A 21,889-nucleotide genomic window follows, 5' to 3' on the forward strand; every position below is an offset into this window, starting at 1 on the left:
AAATCTTCTACAAACATCTTATAGATATTCATCGTCATTAAGATACAGTTGTGTTAAATTTGTTTTTTTTCCTAGACACATAAGGGAAATCCTTCTAGTTCATCTGGCCCTTAGGAGACTCTTCCATGACAAGCGATGAGTTGAAGCCCTTGAAGATTATGTTTTCTAGAGCTTTCTAGTCATGTATAAGTTATGCTGTCAGGGTGACACATTTAAAGTATTATCTGTGGAGTGGAAGCTCTATAATATCCAAAACAATCAAACATTCCACAAAAACTGACAAATGACTCTGTGTGCAGGGAAAAAGCCTCAAAGAGCTCCGAGATTAAACTTCAATCCCAAGGAGTTTAAACAGACACAATGGTCTTCTCTTCATCATAGGCAAAAAAACCCCTGTTGCCACAGATCTGAGCAAAACTGTATTTTCTGTGGTCAAAAAACAAATTAAAGAAAAAATTATGTTGTTTTAAAGAAATAACGGTAAGTATTCTGTACGTAGATCACCACTAGAGCATACTACGCTATCCCATATATACTTTTTACACTTATCTTTCTTGAATAGTGTTCGTGGGATGCTGCTCTCTGCTCTCCGCTGTGCGGTCCTTCACTTGCTGCCCAGAGCTGACGGTGGCCAGCGTTTCGCTGCTTCTTCAGGGTCTCAGGCTGCAAAAGTTGCAACGAACCCAATTTTCCCTTCTACTCTAGTATGTCTAGTGAGACATTTGACACAACATAAAAGAATCGCTCTGGGAACTGTAGCCTAAATTCTAATTTTAGAGCAAGTATCTGGATAGACTGTGGTGCTGAACTGAGGTTTAATCTTGTAGCTTCAGGTTCTAATCTTCTTAATGATACAGAAATGTAAGAAAAATCAAATATTTTGTGATTTGTAAATACCGCTTATAAACTAAGTAGGTGGAAGAACCCACACTGAAAGTTGTTCCAGGTTGTTTCTGTTTTCAGTTTCCTCAGCAGGTGGCAGCAGTAAGCTTCTGTAACATTGACCTAGAGCTGCATATTTTCACTGTTTTCACAGGGATTTCACTTCTAATGCCGACAATATTCAGATTGAAAACACAAAACCTTTATGGCACAACTACTTCCTATGTGGACTAAAGGGAATTCAGGTAAAGTTCAAATTATTAGTTACTCATGCATTTCCAACTGTCATAAAACTGCACTAAGCTTGGATTTAATATGGAATTTTGGATTTAAAGGGACACTTCAGTACTACAATAATAAATATTTAAAAAAGAAGGTTCTTGGTATTCTTAACCTTTTATGTTTAATTTACTAATGCTTTGAACTGTAGTCATTTCAAAACGTTTTATTGAGAAAACATAACACCCAGAGTATATTTATTTTCTGTGTCACTGGATGTCACTTATGCAAGAAAAGGAATTGCAATTTTTTGTATAATATCCAGCCTATAGAGTTTCCCAGTACTTATTACAGATTACATATCCCCTCCCTCTTCCTTTAAAGCCACCCTCTCCTCTCAAAAGCAAAATCGCATTTGCACTTTTGTTTTCATATTTTTTAATACATTTGAAAATTTAAGGCTTGATTTGTGCAAAATAAATATGACCTCTGGAGTCTTTGCACCACCCTTCAGTGCTGTTGTGCAGCTCCTGCTCTTTCCAGTGTGAATAGTTACATTACTAAAAAGTATTTTTGCTTTTGGTAAAAAGTAATTTTCCAATATTGAACTAGCAGCGTTCAGTGGTAAAGGTCTTCTAAAGGGTTGTTGTGTGGCAACCCGGAAATACTGCCGGCAGAATGCAGGTGCTGACGGTACGTCCACCCCCAGCATGCACCATTTCCGGCGCTAGCAGATACCAGGCACTAATGGGTCCTGGTTACTGCCAGGTTAGCGTGGAAGCCCTTACCGCCACCTCAATGGGTAGTGGGGTAGTGGTAAGTGCGCCCCCCCCCCCCCCCGAAATGGCTGTGCTGGAAGTGCAAACTTACATTATGGCCATTTCTTTTTCCGTCTTATTTACCTGCTGCGGTAAAAGGGACCCTGGCGCATGGCAAAAATGGCCACCGCCACTAACGTGAGGCCCCTTTTACTGCAGCTCAGTAAAAGGGCCCTTATGATATCAATATATCAATTTATTGTTTGTATACCGCCGTCTCCCCACTAGGGTTCACTACGGTTTACATCAGGTTAAGTGGTTTTCCATGGGGTTTCATCAGAGACTTGAAACAAAATAAAACGTGGAAAAGAAAATAAGATGCTACCTTTTTTATTGGACATAATACATTTCTTGATTAGCTTTCGAAGGTTGCCCTTCTTCATCAGATCGGAAATAAGCAAATGTTGGTAGATGACAGTATATATAAGTGAAACATCAAAGCATTTCAGTGACAGTCTAACAGGATGAGGGTGGGTAGGTGAGAGACAGGAAGAGTCGGGTTGATGAGGGACAGGGAGATATGCATGGAGATAGAAGGGTGACAAAGCAGTACAATTTTATGGATTACTAGTAAAAAAGGCCCGTTTCTGACACAAATGAAACGGGCGCTAGCAAGGTTTTCCTCGGAGTGTGTATGTTTGAGAGAGTGTATGTGAGAGTGACTGTGTGTGAGAGAGAGAGTGAATGTGCGAGTGTGTGTGTGTGTGTGTGTGTGTGAGAGAGAGAGAGAGAGTCTTGGTGCGAGTGTGTCTGTGAGAGAGAGTGTGTATGTGAGAATGAGAGTGTGTGCAAGTGCTTATATGAGACACAGTGTGAGAGAGAGAGAGTGTGTTTCACACAGATACAGTGTTTGCGAGAGAGAGAGAGAGTGTGTGTGAGACACAGACTCTCTGTGAGACTGAGTGTATGAGACCAAGAGAGTGTGTGAGTGACTGTGTGACACATAGAGAGTGAATGTGATACAGTGTGAGACATAGAGTGTGTGAGAGTGAGAGAGAGAAAAACATTGACTGTGAGAGAGAGACAGTGTGTGTGAGAGAGAGAGTGTGTGTGTGACAGAGATACCTCCCCTCTCTGGTGTCAGGCCCCCCCCCCCCCTCACTCTGGTGTCTGAGCGTTAATGTGCAGGACGCTGAGCTCTGGCTGTGCTTCAACGAACTGACCAATCCTATTTAATAGAATGCACCTCCAACATTCTGAAGCCGAGAAACCTCGTGTGGTTGGACACTTCTGCTTGTGACGAACCCGGAAGTATGTGATGTCAATTCAGGAGATGGATACAGAGAGCAGGAATGCCTCAGCCATGCAGTCAGCTTCAGAATGTTGGAGGTGCGTTTTATTATATAGGATAATGGGCTAGAAAACCCAGATCTTTGTTAAGTCCTGTCTGGTGGGTGTCAAAATATTTACTCATTCTGACTTCAAAGGTCTTACGTTCCTGTATTGTTTTAAAGTTCCCTTTCAGGATTCTTACCATGAAATCACTGGTACAGTGTTCTGGTTTTGTAAAGTGCTGCCCCACAGGTGTGACATCTTTATTAGTACTGGCATTTTTCTTATGGTGTCTATGTAAATTAAATCTCTTCTTTAGCATCTGACTTGTTTCTCCAAGGTAGCAGCCTTTGTTGCATTTTTTACACTGAATGATATATACCACATTGGAAGATGAGCACGTGAAAGATTCCTTAATGTTGAATATGTTTCCTTTGTGAATGACCGTGGGGTCCTGTGAAATTTGTTTTGGCATTCGAAAGCTAATCAAGAAATGTATTAAGTTATATCCAGTAAAAAAGGTATCATCTTATTTTCTTTTCCATGTTTTATTTTATTTCTGTTGATTACCTTTAAAAGTGGACTAACACGGCTACCACACCTCTCTATCAGAAACTTGAAGATGTTTCACAAGGAGGCGTAAATTAGTTGTACAATCAATTGTTTTACAGAGAGTTATGGCTCAGTTGGGCAATCTGCTTAATCGTGTTACCTATTGCATTAGTTTGTGTTTTATATAAGCCTGTTATGTAATAATCTCTTTGTTACCCTAATATCCATATAAAAAATATCCCTCCTATTTACAAAGCCGTGCGGCAGTGCCAACACAGTACATTCAAAGTGAATGGGCTGTGTCGGCATTATCGCATTTCCAGGGGAAACCAAATTCAGTTAGAGATAGTGGTGGACAAGAGTGAAGCAGCAAGTCAAGCAACACGGTGCACCTTGGAGAGAACGTTAAGAGAAGTTCACGTTTTGAGTTATTTTGATTAAGCGCTATATTATAGGCTATAGCATACAAAAAATAAGAGTGATCCGATGAAAGAAGTGCTAGACCACTTGGCACTGAAAATATATTGCCTTAAACAGTTTGAGGCAATTCAATATTATATGTTATGTTAATTTTATATAAACTATAAATTGCAAACTCTCATGTTCATTTAACATATAAATACACACTTTATCGAATCGATCCCATGTTTTGTAGTTTGAACACACTTCTTCATTGCAATTTAATGTTATTAAACCATTTGCGTAATTGGTTTACTGGATTCATTCTTCCACCTTCTTTATTATGAAACTGAGTCAGAGTGATAAGGCTTGTTTAATTGCATTATCTAGTTGATCCATGTCTAGTTTGTAATGTTATTTCTTCATGTGGTAATGTTAATACAGGATGATTGAGTGATACATTTAAATGAATGTTCCATTGAATTATGTACCATTTCCATAGTTGTTTACATGTTGGATTACTGAACATTATTACTCTTTTTGGTTGGAATACTTCATCTACTGGCAAATTATTTCAACCACAATTTGTTTTTCATTAAAAATGTCACTGTATAAGCTCACACTAATGACATTTTGCACGCCACCCCATGTTTAGATTACCACATGTTTAATGACACTTAATCACGTGTTGATCAAATCAATATCCTCTGACATAGGAACATAAAAATAGTCATACTGGGACAGACCAATGGTCCATTTAGCCCAGTATCTTGTTTCCAACAGTGGCCAATCCAGGTCACACATACCTGTCCGAATCGCAAATAGTATCAAGATTCCATGTTACCAATCCCAGAGCAAGCAGTGGCTTCCCCATGTCTATCTCAATTTCAGAGTATGGACTTTTCCTCCAGGAACTTGTCCAAACCTTTTTGAAATCCATATAGGCTAACTGCTGTTACCACATTGTCCGGCAATAAGTTCCAGAGCTTAACCTATTCTTTGAGTGAAAAAATATTTCCTCCTATTTGTTTGAAAAGTATTTCCATGTAACTTCATTGAGCGTCCCCTAGTCGATTCACTTTTACTACTACTACTACTTGACATTTCTAAAGCGCTACCAGGGTTACGCAGTGCTGTACAATTTAACTTAGAAGGACAGTCCCTGCTTAAGGAGCTTATAATCTAAAAGACAATCTAAAAGACAGGTGTACAATCTAAAAACAAGTACAGAGTCCGTCTGATAGGGAATACTATAATTCACAAAAGGTTAGGTGCCGAAAGCAGCATTGAAGAGGTGAGTTTTAAGCAGAGATTTGAAAATGGGTAGGGAGGGGGCTTGGCGTAGGGGTTGAGAAAGATTGTTCCAGGCAAAGGGTGAGGCAAGGCAGAATGAGCGGAGCCTGGAGTTGGCAGTGGTGGAGAAGGGAACTGAGAGGAGGGATTTCTCCTGTGAGCGGAGGTTACGGGTGGGAACATAGGGGGAGATGAGGGAGGAGAGGTAGTGAGGAGCTGCAGACCGGGTGCATTTGTACGTAAGGAGGAGAATCTTGAATTGTATGCGGTATCTGATCGATTAGAGATAGTTATATGTTATAGATGTATAGATGTTATAGATGTATAGAGATGTTATAGATCTCAATCATATCCCTCCTTAGCTGTCTCTTTTCCAAGCTGAAGAGCCCTAACCTCTTTACCCTTTCCTCATATGAGAGGAGTTCCATCCCCTTTATCATTTGGTTGCACGTATTGTCTGTATTTATTTATTTATTTATTAGGATTTATTTACCGCCTTTTTGAAGGAATTCACTCAAGGCGTTGTACAGTAAGAATAGATCAAACATGAGCAGGAGGCAATTAGAGCAGTAAAAATATTCGAACAACAATACAAAGTATGGCATGGTATACTACTTGCGATGACAACACAATCCAGCTTATTTTCGAAAGAGAAAGACACCGTCTGTTTTGCAGGCAGTAAGGGCTTATACGGTATTCTTGTGCCAACCAGTTAGTGCACGGCAATGCAGCCGCATTAACTGATTAACGCAGGATCATCTGTCTTCTGTCCTTTTCCATTTCCCCTTCAAAACCCACCCTATTTTTAGTGTGTGCACATGCTAATTTGGCAATTACCACGGACACCTGAGTGCATCCCGAAGTGTGCCATTTTAAGCCGCATTGAGCATGCATTAGCGCCTAACGCACTTAGTAAAGGGACCCCTTAAAATACTAACTTAGATTGAATATAACTTGTGTTGCACTCAGGTTTAGAAAGGCGAGTAACTAAAGTCCAAATCCATCCATAACGGCACCTCTTTGGGTCCCACTGTTCCATGCGGCTCCTTTCCACTGAAGGGTAAAATATTTTGCAGTGCCTGGGTAGTCGGTGTAGAACTGTTGTAGTGGGTCCCTTAGCTTTATAATTCAGCTGCACATCAATGCTTTATTTGTCCAGGGATGTGTAAAGCATTTATTTGCATAGGCTACTGCTAATCCTTTTTAAATTTGCTAATTAACATTCTGATTTAAAATGCATAAATAAAGAAATGGTGGTTGGCAGCAGATGCTGGCAGGGAACATGTGGCCAGTCCGGGTGCTACTAGTTTTAAGCTTTTTATGCCATCATGATCTGCACAAGGAGGTAATGTTTGTTTCAAGAGTTTGTACTGATGCCTTTTTCATTTCCCTCAGTCTAAATAATGTAGCATCTGACACTTACTTGGAGAGTCTTGTGCAAGAAGTCCTGTCATTTGAGACCTCGTAGGAGTGGGCTTCCATGCCGTTTTAACATTTTTTTTTGTCTCTCTGATTGCTCAATCAAACACCAACCTAAAGTATATTTGTTAGCATTCCTTTGTGAATTCTGGGGCTTCGAAGAGCAGTGCAGCTTTCTAGTATTAAGGGCAAAATGTCCTACACAGCTCTGCTGACTCTTTAAGTCTGGTTCTGAGCTTCACTTTTAACTAAGAAGACCTTTTGCACGACAGTTAATGCGTAAAGCAGGTCCGTACATTACAGTGTTGGCAGCAAATATCTTTAACTACTACAGACTGTTTGAAAATATTCAAACACAAGTACTGAGAGGGTCCAGGGGGATAATCTGTTTATATTAAATTGAACATGTTATCCTTGTGGGATACAGCCGTTGCAGAACTTGGCAGAGTCCATTTTCATGTCTGAAACTAGAGTACATTTTTTATTTAAACATTGCGTGATAAGTTTGTAAGTCTGATTTCCATTCAAGACTAACCCTGTGGATCAGTTTCTGGTTAAATATGTCCTCAGCCGTCTTTTTTTTTTTTTTTTTTTTTTTTTGCTTAAACAAGCTTGTCTGATGTTATTCAAGAAAGAGCTCTGGAAACATTATCGTCTCTATTTAATATTTTCTATCACTTGTAAAGGAAATTTTAGCTATAGTTTGCACTTGAAAACTAATGGATGATAGTGAAAACTTTTTTGAGTGCTTTGCCACACCTCAAGTATGTTGTGCATGTGTGTGAATGCACCAGTGAAACTGGGAACATTTTATCTGCCGTGGAGCACCTGTCACCAAGATTCAGAATTGGTTAAAAGTAATCCTGCAGATGTAGAAGTGGATGCAGGTTCTTTCTGCTTTATTTCTTCTCTATATCTCTCTACCTCTTTTTTTTTTTTTTTGTTACATTTGTACCCCGCGCTTTCCCACTCATGGCAGGCTCAATGCGGCTTACATGGGGCAATGGAGGGTTAATGACTTGGCCAGAGTCACAAGGAGCTGCCTGTGCCTGAAGTGGGAATTGAACTCAGTTCCTCAGGACCAAAGTCCACCACCCTAACCACTAGGCCACTCCTCCTCTTGTGTGGTGCAGCTCACTAGCAAAGATAGACATTCGCAATAAGGTCCCAACTCTCTTATTTTTTAAAAACTATCGCATGCAGAAGAAGAGAGCTTAATCTCTGAAGGTGTCTTCACAGGTGGAAGCTTTGGATGAACCGGTAGCACTCGGCTTAAGGAAATTCAGCTTCATTAAGAATTCACATGTGTTTATTTAAATTCACTCTCTCATTGAGAAGTTATTCACAGCCCACTGGTAAAAATGCAGAAAAGTGTAATAATGCACATGCCATGATGCAGTCAAGCCTGCAAGCAAAGAGGCCCATTCAGGTTTTAGGTGTCAAAATTTTCCCTGGAGCTGAACTTGCTCTTCAGAGAGCTGGTTTCCCCAGTCTGTCATCATGAGAAGTCTGCTGCCATACACACACTCTTTGAGAGGAACTGCCCCCTACTGGTACATCAAGGAACATGCTTGCTACCTGGCCAAGCCATGAACACCTTTTGCACAGAGGGATTGGAATATCCTAACCTGTGCCGTATAATAGGTGTTGCATATTGTGTGAGGTTGCCTTGTTACTTCTATTAGATGGATTTCTGAAACTGCTGCTGCAAAAAAGTAACAATATTGATTTGCGTGGAGGGGCATTTTCGACTGGGGACGCCCATCTCTAAGGGCGCCCATCTCCGAGGATGGCGCCGCAAAGGGGCGGGGCTGACCATATTTTCGAACGAGATGGGCGTCCATCTTTCGTTTCGATAATACGGTTGGGGCCGGCCAAATGTCAGAGATGGCCGGGTTTGAGATGGCCAGCATCGGTTTTCGCCGATAATGGAAACCGAGGCCGGCGATCTCAAACCCAGCCAAATCCAAGGCATTTGGTCGTGGGAGGAGCCAGCAGTTGTAGTGCACTGGTCCCCCTAACATGCCAGGACACCAACCGGGCACCCTAGGGGGCACTGCTAAAAATTAAAAAAAATAGCTCCCAGGTGCATAGCTCCCTTACCTTGGGTGCTGAGCCCCCCAACCCCCCCCCAAAACCCACTCCCCACAACTATACACCACTACCATATTCCTAAGGGGTGAAGGGGGGCACCTACATGTGGGTACAGTGGGTTTCGGGTGGGTTTTGAAGGGATCCCATTTTCCACCACAAGTGTAACAGGTGGGGGGGGGGGGGCCTGGGTCCGCCTGCCTGAAGTCCACTGCACCCACTAAAACTGCTCCAGGGACTTGTATACTGCTGCGATGGACCTGAGTATGACATTTGAGGCTGGCATAGAGGCTGGAAAAAAAAGTTTATAAAGTTGTTTTTTTGAGGGTGAGAGGGGGTTAGTGACCACTGGGGGACTCAGGGGAGGTGATCCCTGATTCCCACCAGTGGTCATCTGGTCAGTTAGGGCACTTTTTTGGGACTTGGACCTAAAAAAAGGGACCAAATAAAGTGGACCAAATTCTCGCCAGGGACGCCCTTCTTTTTCCATTATTGGCCGAGGGCGCCCATCTGTTAAGCACACCCCGGCACGCCCCTGTCCCGCCTTCGCTACCCTTCCGACACGCCCCCGGGAACTTTGGCCGTCCCAGCGACGGAAAGCTGTTGGAGCCGGCCAAAATCGGCTTTCGATTGTACCGATTTGGCCGGCTTCAGGAGATGGCTGGCCATCTCCCGATTTGTGTCGGAAGCTGGCCGGCGATCTCTTTCGAAAATAAGCTGGATAGTGATAATTCCTTTCATCAAAACTGGACCTAGGTGTGACTGTTTTTGCATGCATTGTGACATACATTTGAAAGTTCCTTTATTTGGCTTGGACATTGGAACAGTTCTGCTTTCAACCATTTCTTCTGCATAGGAACTCCTTTCTCAATGTCAGAGTCAGTGTCTCGTTACTATTACTGTTCCTACCAGTGGCTTACAAAGGGGGGTGCGGTGGGGGTGGTCCACCCCGGGTACATGCCGCTGGGGGGTGCCGCGGCGTGCGCCTGTCAGCTGCGACTTCGAATCGCTATGCTAAATTCTCTCGTTCGCTGCAGCTCCCTCCCTCTGCCCCGGAACAGGTTGATTGGAAGGCCCGAGTCGACGTCAAGACGTCAAGACGAGGAGAAGGAAGGAGATTTTATTTATTTTTTTTACAAGCAGGGCACGATGCGCTGCCTGCGACGCTGCTTAGCCGGTGGGGAAGGAGAGGGGCGAAAGGGACTGGGGTGGGGGTGTTCAGAGGGGAGAAGGGGACTGGGGTGGGGATCTCAGACAGGGGAGAAGGGGACTGGGGTGGGGGTATTCAGAGGGGAAAAGGGGAGGGGAGAAGGGGACTGGGGTGGGGATCTCAGACAGGGGAGAAGGGGACTGGGGTGGGGGTATTCAGAGGGGAGAAGGGGACGGGGGTGGGGATCTCAGACAGGGGAGGGGAGAAGGGCACTGGGGTGGGGATCTCAGAGGGGAGAAGGGGACTGGGGTGGGGGTGTTCAGAGGAGAGAAGGGGACTGTGGTGGGGGTCTCAGACAGGGGAGGGGAGAAGGGGACTGTGGTGGGGGTCTCAGACAGGAGAAGGGGAGGGGAGAAGGGGACTGGGGTGGGGGTGTTCAGAGGGGAGAAGGGGGCTGGAACTGGGGGCTGAAAAAAGGGGCAGAGAGAGAGAGGGGACAGATCCTAGATGGAAGGGGGAGCGAGAGGGAGGGCAGACCCTGGATGGATGGGAGAGGGAGGGCAAATGGTGGATTGAAGGGGCAGAGAGAAAGGGCAGGCAGTGGATGGAAGGGACGGCAGAGAGGGCTGACACTGGATAGCAGAGAGAGAGAGAGAGAGTGAAGACAGATGCTGGATGGAAGGAAGACGGTGAAAAGAAGATGAGGAAAGCAGAAACCAGAGACAACAAACTGTAAATAAAATATATTTTTTTATTTTTTTGCTTTAGGATAAAGTATTGTAGATATGTTAAATGTTTATAATAGAACATGTAAATAAGGTAATCTTTTTATTGGACTAATTTTAATACATTTTGACTAACTTTCGGAGAACAAAACCCCCTTCCTCAGGTCAGGATAGGATACTGTAACAGCACTATACTGTACTGACCCGAGGACGGAGGTTTTGGCCTCTGAAAGCTAAATGTATTAGTCCAATAAAATGGTATTATTTTACTTTCTATATTTGTTTATTTCTATTTGTTAATTTGTAAAGTGGTGATTGGTACTTGTTAGTTTTTTCAAATTTACATCTGCTGTCTTTATATTTTGCACAGTACTAGGGGACAGTTTCTGTGGTGTTGCATTGTATGCAGAGTCTGGCATTGGGGGTTCAGTTTAATTTTTGTCTAAATAGAAAGTTTATGATTACTTATTCTATAGTGGATTAGGGTGTATCTGTGTTTGTGAAAAAGACATGGCTTTCAGTTGGCATTGACTGTGCAGGATCTACGATCTGTACTATTCTGTCTGGTTTCATTTTACAATAGGTGAATTGATGTTCTAGTGCTCATTGTAGTGTTTAAGATGCTTTCCTTTTCCTTGTGTGACTCGTAGAAATGACTGCTTATGGTATGGTAGAATTGCTCTATAGGTCCTGAGTGTTTTGTATTCTCGGCATGCCTAGTACTGGATTTGGGGGGGGGGGGGGGTGTTAAAAAATGACCGGCCCCGGGTGTCAACTACCCTAGGTACGCCACTGTGATCATGTCTTCCCGTTATTCATTAAACACCACTGGTTTCCCATTTATAAGCGGATCATCTACAAGGTTCTTCTTTTAACTTTTAAGGCTTTTAGAATCGGCCTTCCTATCTCTCAAACCTTACCATTCCACGTACTCCAGCCCAGCTTCTGCACTCTCTTAATGATTATCATCTTTACCTTCCATGACCTAGAAACGCAAGGTAAGATTCCACTCCCCTTTTCACTGGAGCTCTATGCCCCTTTCCATCCAAGCTGAGCTATCTTTTAAAAAGTTTAAAATTACTTTGAAAATGTGGCTTTTCAATCAGGCTTTTGATTCAACCTAGGTTTTGGTTTACTCCTCTTTTACCTTTTTACCCTTACCTATTTGTGTTACCTCCCTCCTCTGTTTTGTGGATCTACCTCCTCAGTTTGAATGCTACCTTTCCTTTCTGATTTTGCATGGATTGCTGTTAACATCGTACATCACTGTGATCTGCAAGTTAGTTAACAGCGGTATAGCAAATCTCAATAAATAAAGGCCAATTAACGCCAATAATTGGTTGTTAGCAGCCAATTATTGCCGCTGACTGGCTCATTAATCAATTAAATTGCGCGCACAAATCGGCTATGTGCGCTGATTCACGTGCGCAACTTTAGTCGCCATACATAGATTCTGGGGAATAGCTTGCATCATTTTGGCACCTAAATTCTGGTGTCATTTCCTGAATTTATCTCTTAAGTGCAAAGCCTGTGTGGTAACTGTTAGGGGCATTCCAAGAATCCTCCCATCTGGTTACCGCATAGAAAACATCTTTACTGTGTGATAAGTATTTTGACAGATAGCATGGATGCCCTTACCACCTTCCATGTAGGAGGCTGTAAGGGCATTTGCAGCAGTGACAGCATGTAGTAAGTTACAGTGGTATGTATGCTTATGCTGTCATCCCAGCACACTAATGATTACTGCATGCTAATTTATGCTGTAACTGTTTACCATGCCTTAGGAAAAAGGCCTCTTAATTTAGTAAAGTAGCTGATGATGAAGCTATTTCCCACTTGCTAGTCGTAGAGTGTGACTACTTGTAAGGTGTTACTCCTTATCCCAGACAGTTTTTTCCATCTTCAGCCTTTCTATTCTGCCATCGTGGGCAGGTAAATTCATGATACTTTTCATGGGACCAGCAGAAGAAGGTGCTTGACATGTGAAGAAGGGCCCTCCGTTGTGTCAGAAGCCCAAGCACCGGGCCATCCTTTAACGCTGGATTTTAAAAAAATGTTACATTTTCTCCTTCATTCTCTTGTCATATTGTGACTAGGTTATTGTAACTCTTTATATCAGGGTCTCAAGAATGCACAACTTTGAAGATTACAACTAATTCAAAACACTTTGGTGAGACTTCTTTATAATGCCGAGAAATGACAGTTACTCAATTACTCATGAAAGAACATTGCCTTCCAATTCAATGATGTATTCCATTTAAAATTCTGATTACTGTACACCAGGCTTTTTATACTGCGTTTCTGGCCTTTTTGAAATAGGTTGTTTTTTTACATATTTAAGTACCCTTTGCTCTTCTTCCCTGAATCATCTCTACATACTGACACATTTAATAATTATTTAGGGGCCCCTTTACACGGTAGAAAGTTCCCTTAGTGTGTGGTAATGCAGGATATTTCTGCAGACTAACGCCATTTCTACCATGGCCTTAAAATTGTTATTCAATTTTGTTTTCCAGGTTGTGTGCTAATGTTAGCATTAGTGCTTGGCAACTGAAAAAGATAATGAAGGAACACTTGCCTCCTCCTGTTTAGGAGGCAATAAGGGCTCCCACACTAAGCCCGCATAAACCAGTTAGCGAGTGCATGGGAGCTAAATTTTCAAAATGAATGGGGGTGCTGAATTTTTTTTTTTTTTTTTACAGGTGGTGCATTCCCCCCCCCCCCCCCCCCCCCCCCCCCCCCGGTACCTTAACATCCTGTCTGCTGCAGTCTTCACCTGGGCAGTGGCAGTGCCACTCAAAGGCTGCCTGCAAACTGCACCAAGACTTCTTCCCTGAACAGTCCCGCCCCTCAGTCCCCCTGTACTGTGCAAATATAAGGAGATACAAATTTCAAAAACTGACATATTTCAATCACTATACTGTAGCTTAACAAATACAAATAAAACAAAAAAAAAATGGAAAATATGATAATATGATAATATCATTTTTCAATTAGCTTTCAGAGGCAAAACCTCTTTCCTCAGGTCAGGACAGTATACTGCTGTTACGGTATTCTGTTCTGACATGGGAAAGGAGGGTTTGGTCTCCAAACATTAGTAAAAAATGTATTAAAATTAGTCCAATAAAGATATTACCTTATTTCCATTTTCTGTATTTATTAACACAGCTACCACACTACTTTATACTAAACTAAAAATAAAAATTCATTTTTCCTACCTTTGTTGTCTGGCCATTTACTGTTTTTATTTTGTTTCATTTGTACCCTGTGCTTTCCCACTCATGGCAGGCTCAATGTGGCTTACATATTATATACAGGTACTTATTTATACCTGGGGCAATGGAGTCTGCCTGTGCCTGAAGTGGGAATTGAACTCAGTTCCCCAGGACCAGAGTCCACCACCCTAACCACTAGGCCACTCCTCCACTTGTGTTGGTCTCAGTCTCTTGTTTCTTCTTTCCTCGATCTTCTCCCCCCTTTCCATCCAGCATCTACCCCCGTCTTCCCCTTTCCATCCAGCGTCTGCCCCCTCTCTTCCCCCTTTCCATCCAGCGTCTATTTTCTCCATCCATATGTAGTTTTTCTCTTCTTTTCCCATTCTCTCATTTCAGTCAGTATGCATCTCCTTCTTCTTTCTTTCCTCCCCTCCATCCATATGCATCTCCTTCCTCTCTCTTCCCTCTCCTCTATCCATGTCCAGAATTTACCCCTCCATCCGTGTCCAGCATTTCTCCTCTCTCTCTGCCCCTCCATCCATGTTCATCTCACTTCCTCTATCTTCCCTCCCCTCCATCCATGTCCAGCATTTCTCCTCTCTCCCCTCCATCCATGTGCATCTCCTCCTCTGTCTTCCCTCCCCTCCATCCATGCCCAGCATTTCTCCTCTCCCCTCCATGTGCATCTACTTCCTCTGTCTTTCCTCCACTCCATGTCCAGTCCTGCATTTCTCCTTTCTCCCTTGCTCTCCATCCACGTGCATCTCCTTCCCTCCATCTATGTGCATCTCCTTCCTCTCTTCCCTCTCCTCCATACATGTCCAGCATTTCTCCTGCCCTTCCCTCCATCTATGTACAGCAATTCTCCTCTCTCCCCTACCCTCTCCTCCATCCATCCATGTCCATCAACTTTCCTTTCCCTGCCCTCTCTTCCATCCATATCCAACAATTCTCCTCTCTCCCCTGCCCTCCCCTCCATGTCCAGCGATTTCTTCTCTCTCCCCTCCCATCCATGTCCAACAATTTCTTCTCTCTCCCCTGCCCTCCCCTCCATCGATCCATGTCCAGCAAGTCTCTCTTCCCCTGCCCTCTCCTCCATTCATATCCAGCAAATCAGTTTTAAATTCTGGGCGGCAGGAAGGCGAGGATGCAGGACTGTTGAGGGAGAAGAGAGCGGGCAGGGGTTGGAAACGGAACTTCCAATGGCTTGTTCTGGTTGGGTGACGGCAGGCTAGAAAATATTGGGAGTGCTCGAGCACCCACGGAGTCGGCGCCTATGAGCGAGTGGTAATGTCAGTGCGCTAACTGGTTAATGCTTTCACAGCCATTCTGTGTTCATGACACAGGCCCCGCCTAAAATAAAAATAGTTCACGATTACCACACACTATTGCCAAAACTAACACAGGATACTTTAATGCATCCTGCTTTAGGCATTTTTTCCCATGTTAAGCATGCAGTAGCACTTAATGTGGTTTAGTAAAAGGGCACCTTAGACTGTATCCGACAGTCTTGTATTAGTGTAGTGCAGGGGTAGGCAACTCCGGTCCTCGAGAGCCGCAGGCACTGCCTCCATGGTATGCAAATCTATCTCCTGCATATTCATTGTGGGTAGCCTGAAAACCTGACCTGCCTGCGACTCTCGAGGACCGGAGTTGCCTACCCCTAGTGTAGTGGTTTCCACTCTCTGGAACAGTTTGCCTCAGTATATACATGAAGAGACTGTGTTTTCAAAAAAATTCAACATAACTATAAAAGCTTATTTTCAACTGGCCTTTAATTCTGATTCACTCATCCCTTATGTTATAGATTATGTCCTTTTTGGACTAGCACTGGTGGTGGGCACATTGCAGCTGTCCTTCCTTTCTTTCTGTGTCTTAGATTAACAATTTATTTTAGTGTTAAAAGATTTTTAGTATGTATGTATGTGATCTGGGCCCCCTCACCATGTTCCCCTTACATTGCATTAAACCCTATTGCTGTTTTTTTTAATTGTAAACTGCTCAGATATTGCCTTATAATAGTGGTATATCAAATGAAATAAGAGATTTAAAAAAAGCCTGTTAAGATTCAAATACTCCATGTGCATTAAGACAAGATTATGGCTTTCACGGTCTGTGTTCTTTGTAGGAAAGGTTTAGCCTCAGTGGCCCGCATGGAATGAATTGCCTGGTGGAAGGGACTATCCCACCAAGTGCTGGTCTCTCCAGCTCCAGTGCTCTGGTGTGCTGTGCAGGACTGGTGGGACTCAATGTGAATGGACTGACCCTTTCAAAGGTAAGGTACTTCTACTCCTAGAATTCTTAATAATTGTTTCTGTAGTGTTGTGCAGATACGTAGAAGGATCCCTGTTCTGTTGAGCTTATGATCAAGATATAAGAGAAGATGACAAAGAGGCGGTAGGCCATTTTATTACATTAAACGTGGTTATGCATAAAGTTTATGATTTAAAAGTTGAATCATAAAAGGTAGGCTTTTGAGGAAGCTCTCAAACATGGCTTGAGAAGGGGACTGATGAATCAAAGCAGGGAGTTGCTCAGACATAGGATAGTATTTTTGAACAGCATCCACACTTCTTGTAAATTTTTGACCTTTGCAGCTGCTCCTATAAGTTTTTTTTTACACTTTTCTTCTCATTTTGTCATAGTCTCTTTTTTGAAAGTTAAACGCTAACGTATTGGATTTCCTGTGTGGACTTACTCCAAGCCCGATATCAAATCTGATCATATTATGATCACTGTTATCAAGTGGCCCAGCACCATTACCTCCTGCACCAGATAATGCGCTCCACTAAGGACTAGGTCTAGAATATTTCCTTCTCCTGTTGTACCAGCTACTCCATAAAGCAGTCCTTGATTTCGTCATGGAATTTTACCTCCCTAGCATGTCTTGATCTTACATTTACCCAGTCGGCTGTGGGAAAAGCCTATACTGAACTCTCCTTTGGTCCCTTTTTCAATGAAGATATTAAGTGCCACAGGATTGTATTATTCTCTAGACATCTATATACTTTCTTTATATTGGGATTGACTATTTTTTTATTTTTTGGACAATGATAACATAGGCATCCATCAGCCCTTGAATTAATGCCATGCCTTCATCAGGATAAGGCTAACAGTTTACTTTGTATAAGTACATAAGTATTGCCATACTGGGACAGACCAAAGGTCCATCAAACCCAGCATCCTGTTTTCAACAGTGGCCAATCCAGTGTACTGCTGTGGATTTACAGCCTGCTTCACTGACACAGACTACTCAATAATTACTGTGGATTGTTTTGGATTTGTATTAGGTAAATGAGACCTTTTATTAGAGGTGCTAACATCTACAATGATTAAGATATATACAATGATTAATCTATATACACACAATGATTAGCTATATAACTAAAAAGAAATAATACCTATCTATAAACAATCATTACATAACTGGTCTCTACATCTAAGCAATGCTAAGAGATCTTAGACCAGGAAAAGAAGCAATAATACACTATACATACAACATCACTGGTCAGGAATTTCAGGCCCTTTTCTCATCAGCCGGGAGGCCCGTTGCAGCGAAAGCCCGAAGTCTCCTTATGACCAGGAACAAGTCTTTTCTGCACGATGCATCCACCCACAGATGAGCCTCAAAGCACTGCCGCAACAAGCCCCCCCTTTTTATTAAGCCAAAGCTTATTTTCAGAGCCAAGGAAAATTACAGAATGCTTGAGAATAGGTACTGTGGGAATGTGGTCACATGTTTCCAAGTCCAGGTGGCCAGTCTGAACTTCGAAAATAAGCACCATCCTCCTCTTCACATACCAAATTAATGAGAACTGTATCTTATCTTCTACATTCCAACTTATTTTCACACAATCAAAGTTAAACAATCATTTTTAAACAGAATTACTTCTAATCAACAATACAGACCCCAAGTGCACTTGTTAGTCAAGGCAGATAGAATCAAAAAGCAATCTCTAAAATCCTTTTTATTACACCTGCAAGATCCCCAAAAAAGTACAAAACATTTTATGCTGCTTATCCAGAAATATTTTCCCCAAGTCTAATTTAATAATGAGAACTTTTCCTTTAGGAAACCGTCCAAACCTTTTTAAAACTCTGCTAAGCTAACTGCCTTTACCACATTTTCTGGCAACGAATTCCAGAGTTGAATTACATGTTGAGTGAAGAAAAAGTTTCACTGATTCGTTTTAAATTTACTACTTTGTAGCTTCATCGCATGCCCCCAGTCCTTGTATTTTTGGAAAGCGTAAACAGATGCTTCACGTCTACCCGTTGTACTCCACTCATTATTTTATAGACCTCTATCATATCTCCCGTCAGCCATCTTTTCTCCAAGCTGAAGAGCCCCAGCCGCTTTAGCTTTTCCTCATAGGGAAGTCGTCCCATCCCTTTTATCATTTTCATCGCTCTTCTCTGCACCTTTTCTAATTCCACTATATCTTTTTTGAGATGTGGCGACCAGAATTGAACACAGTATTTGAGGTGTGGTTGCACCATGGAGCGATACAAAGGCATTATAACATCCTCATTTTTGTTTTCCTTTCCTTTCTAATGATACCTAACATTCTAGTTGTTTTCTTAGCTGCTGCAGCACACTGAGCGGAAGGTTTCAACGTATTATCAACGATGACACCTAGATCCCTTTCTTGGTCGGTGACTCCTAATGTGGAACCTTGCATGACGTAGCTGTAATTTGGGGTCCTCTTTCCCACATGCATCACTTTGCACTTGCTCACATTAAACGTCACCTGCCATTTAGACGCCCAGTCTCCCAGTCTCGTAAGGTCCTCTTGTAATTTTTTACAATCCTCTCATGATTTAATTACTTCGAATAGCTTTCTTTCTGATCATAGCAAACAAAAAGGGAAAAAGCAAGTTATAGATAAGCAGTTCTGAGCAGCAGAACTCCTTCCACATCCAGTGGAGTCCCAAGCCAGAAATGTGCCCTGTGCCACATGCCTTCTAGTACTCCCACCCCACCCACTGTGTCGCAGCCAAGCAGGGATGGCAATGGACATGGTGCAGTTTTGGTGCTCTCATCTCCCTTGCAATCTCTGCAGCTGCACCATCCCCACATAGCTCACTATAGCCCTGTCCATATCTTCTGATCATGGCACTATTTGGCCCCAAAATATCTGTAAAGAGTTTTGTTCCTTTCTCATAAAATTGTCCTAAGCTACTTGAGTGCCCTATTAACAGATATTCCAGTAATTCCCAATCATTTTATTGTGACAGAACCCCTAAAACATTTTTTCATATTCCGAGGAACCCTCAATTTATGTAAGCATATACTTGTTCATACAAATAGATTCTATAATCTGATTTCGTGAGGAACCCCTGAAGAGAGTTCAAAGAACCCAGTTTGGGAACCACTGAGTTATACTAAGATTTCTTGCAAGGCACAGTACAACTTTCCCTACAGACAGTGCAGGCAGTTAGAGCTGCAGATTCTCCCTGGCAGTCAGACTGTGGGCACGTGTAGGCATCCAGAGGCAGCACTGTTTTTTTCTGGGTGTACCCACAGATTTCTTACGGACTCCCACAGGAATCAGCAGCTCTTTACTGGTCTGCAGAATACCTGCACATGCAAATGGTAGTGGCTGCTATATAGGACAAAGGACTTGCAAAATGATCCTCTACTCACCATATCTTGGGCTGGTTTTGACCCTCTGCCTTTTGTACCTGTGTGTACCAGGTTTCTTTTGTTGTGATTGTTTAGGTCTTGTGCCACTTTAAGCCCTCCTTGGGGCTGGCAAATGTTTCCTGGATAGAGGTGGTATACACACTGGAAAATGGTGTGTTGCCCAACTAGCACATTGTGTACTGCTGGTGCCCTGGGCGATGAAACTAGAGGGCATCCTGAACTTTTACATGATTGTTTTAATCTGGCCAGAAGGTCACTTGAGCACTGCCTTCAGTTTTTATGGCTTTGGGAGTGCTGAAGGATAGAGAACAACAGAGGTTGGCTTGGAATAAGATCCTTTATTCATCACAGCCCTTAGGCTGCAATAAGAGGGATGGGAGGGGACTTTGGATTTTTTTTTCTGGTATTTGGCCGCAGTAAGCACATTTCTGTTTTTAACAGACGAAAGCATGATGTACCTTGAAGAAGTAAAGGCTGATTTTCATGCATTGAATTGGTCAAATTTGTTCCAATACTGTTTATGTACCACATAAAGGCCCTCATTTACATGCATGTTACACATGTAAATGATTCGAATACTGTCACTTACATGCAGACTCGGGTAAGTGCTAGCAGGGCAGTAGCGTAGCCAGCGATTAATTTTTGGGTGGGCCTGGAGGTGGACTGGGTGGGCACAGACCTCTTTCCTCTCCACCGTCCACCCCCCACCCGCCGCCACCACCACATTTTGTGTCCACCCGCGACCGCCCCGCCCGTGACAACCCCCTGCACTGACCTGAAGCGCGTTCTCCCTCCAATCCAGCATCGGCGATCATAGCCAGCCTTCTACCACGTCCAGCGCGCGTTGTCGGAGCTTCTTCTCAGGCGCGTCCCGCCTACTCTGCAACTTCCTGCTGGACATGGTAGAAGGCTGGCTATGATCGCCGGTGCTGGATTGGAGGGAGAACACGCTTCAGGTCAGTGCAGGGGGCTGTCGCGGGCGGGGCGGGCCTGTAGCAAAAGTGGGTGGGCCTGGGCCCATCCAGGCCCACCCGTGGCTACGCACCTGTAGCAGGGTACTCAGGTGCTATTCTGCAAATACCTGCTTAATGTAGCAAGAGGGGCATAAACAGAGGCGAAGCATAGATGGGACATAGGTGTGTCTCCCACTTACATGCATAACTGAAGTGCTCTTCAGTTAGCACCACCTGGAAAGGAGTAGCTGATTGCATTATAGCTTTTATTTTCTGTACTTTAAATGTAATAATATTCTGTACTTCTCATTCCGGAAATGGCGATCTCCATTATGGCGTAATGTAAGCCACATTGAGCCTGCAAAGAGGTGGGAAAATGTGGGATACAAATACAGCAAATAAATAAATAAATACATTATGTAATCTGCCATTCAGTTAACTTTTCTCTTCATTAACTACACTGCTAACAGTTAACAGAAAAGGTTTTTGGAAAAAACTGCTGCTTTGATTAAAAAAACTCTGTTGGACATGCCCATGCTCCATCCAGGCACCTCCCACTGTCACACCCCCTTCCATTTATATTCTAAGTGGGTTTCACGAATTTTAGTACTTGTGTGTGTAATATAACAGGTGAGTGAATATGTGCTAATATTCTATAACTTACCTGTGAACTCGGCATATAATTGTAGGCACCAAGTTATAGAAAGAAGGGGAAAGTGACATCACGGAAGGAAAGCTTTAATGCACGGATTTTTTTATTTTACATGGTTTTAATTTGTACTATTGTAACATATCTTGCTGGAAATTTTAGTTCCTTCTTAAAATCTAAATTTAGAGTTCAATGTACTATAATTTAAGGAGTTGCTTACCTATAGCATGCATAAAAACAGAGAAAAATGTAGACAGATAAAGACCATATGGCCTATCCAGTCTTCCCATCCATGCCATCTATTCTTCCTATCAGTCTCTTACAGATCCTATATACTTGTCCCAAGCTCTCTGGAATTCCGATACTGTTTTTATCTCCACCACTTCTACCCAGAGGCCATTTTACATGAATTCATCACCCTTTCCATGTAGAAGTATTTCCTCAGGTTACTTCTAATTCTGTCCTCTTTCACCTTCATCCTTTGGCCCCTCATTCCAAAGTTTCCTTTCAGTTGAAGAGACTCGCCTCCTGTGCATTTATGCTGTGTAGGTATTTAAATGTCTCTATCATTTCTCCCCTCTCCCGCCTTTCTTCCAAAGTATACA

General features: G+C 42.8%; 1 protein-coding gene across 2 annotated transcripts in view; it reads left to right on the forward strand.

The window, feature by feature from the left end:
- Window positions 1-21,889, forward strand: part of GALK2 (galactokinase 2) — a 209,304-nt gene that overhangs the window by 78,656 nt on the left and 108,759 nt on the right. For both annotated transcript variants that reach the window (XM_030189569.1, XM_030189568.1), the window contains exons 4-5: window positions 1,037-1,127; window positions 16,164-16,310. In XM_030189569.1, coding sequence (XP_030045429.1) covers window positions 1,037-1,127; window positions 16,164-16,310 — 238 coding nt within the window. The remainder of the gene's footprint in view (window positions 1-1,036; window positions 1,128-16,163; window positions 16,311-21,889) is intronic.

Source organism: Microcaecilia unicolor, chromosome 1, assembly GCF_901765095.1.
Source record: "Microcaecilia unicolor chromosome 1, aMicUni1.1, whole genome shotgun sequence".
Classification (NCBI taxonomy): Eukaryota; Metazoa; Chordata; class Amphibia; order Gymnophiona; family Siphonopidae; genus Microcaecilia; species Microcaecilia unicolor.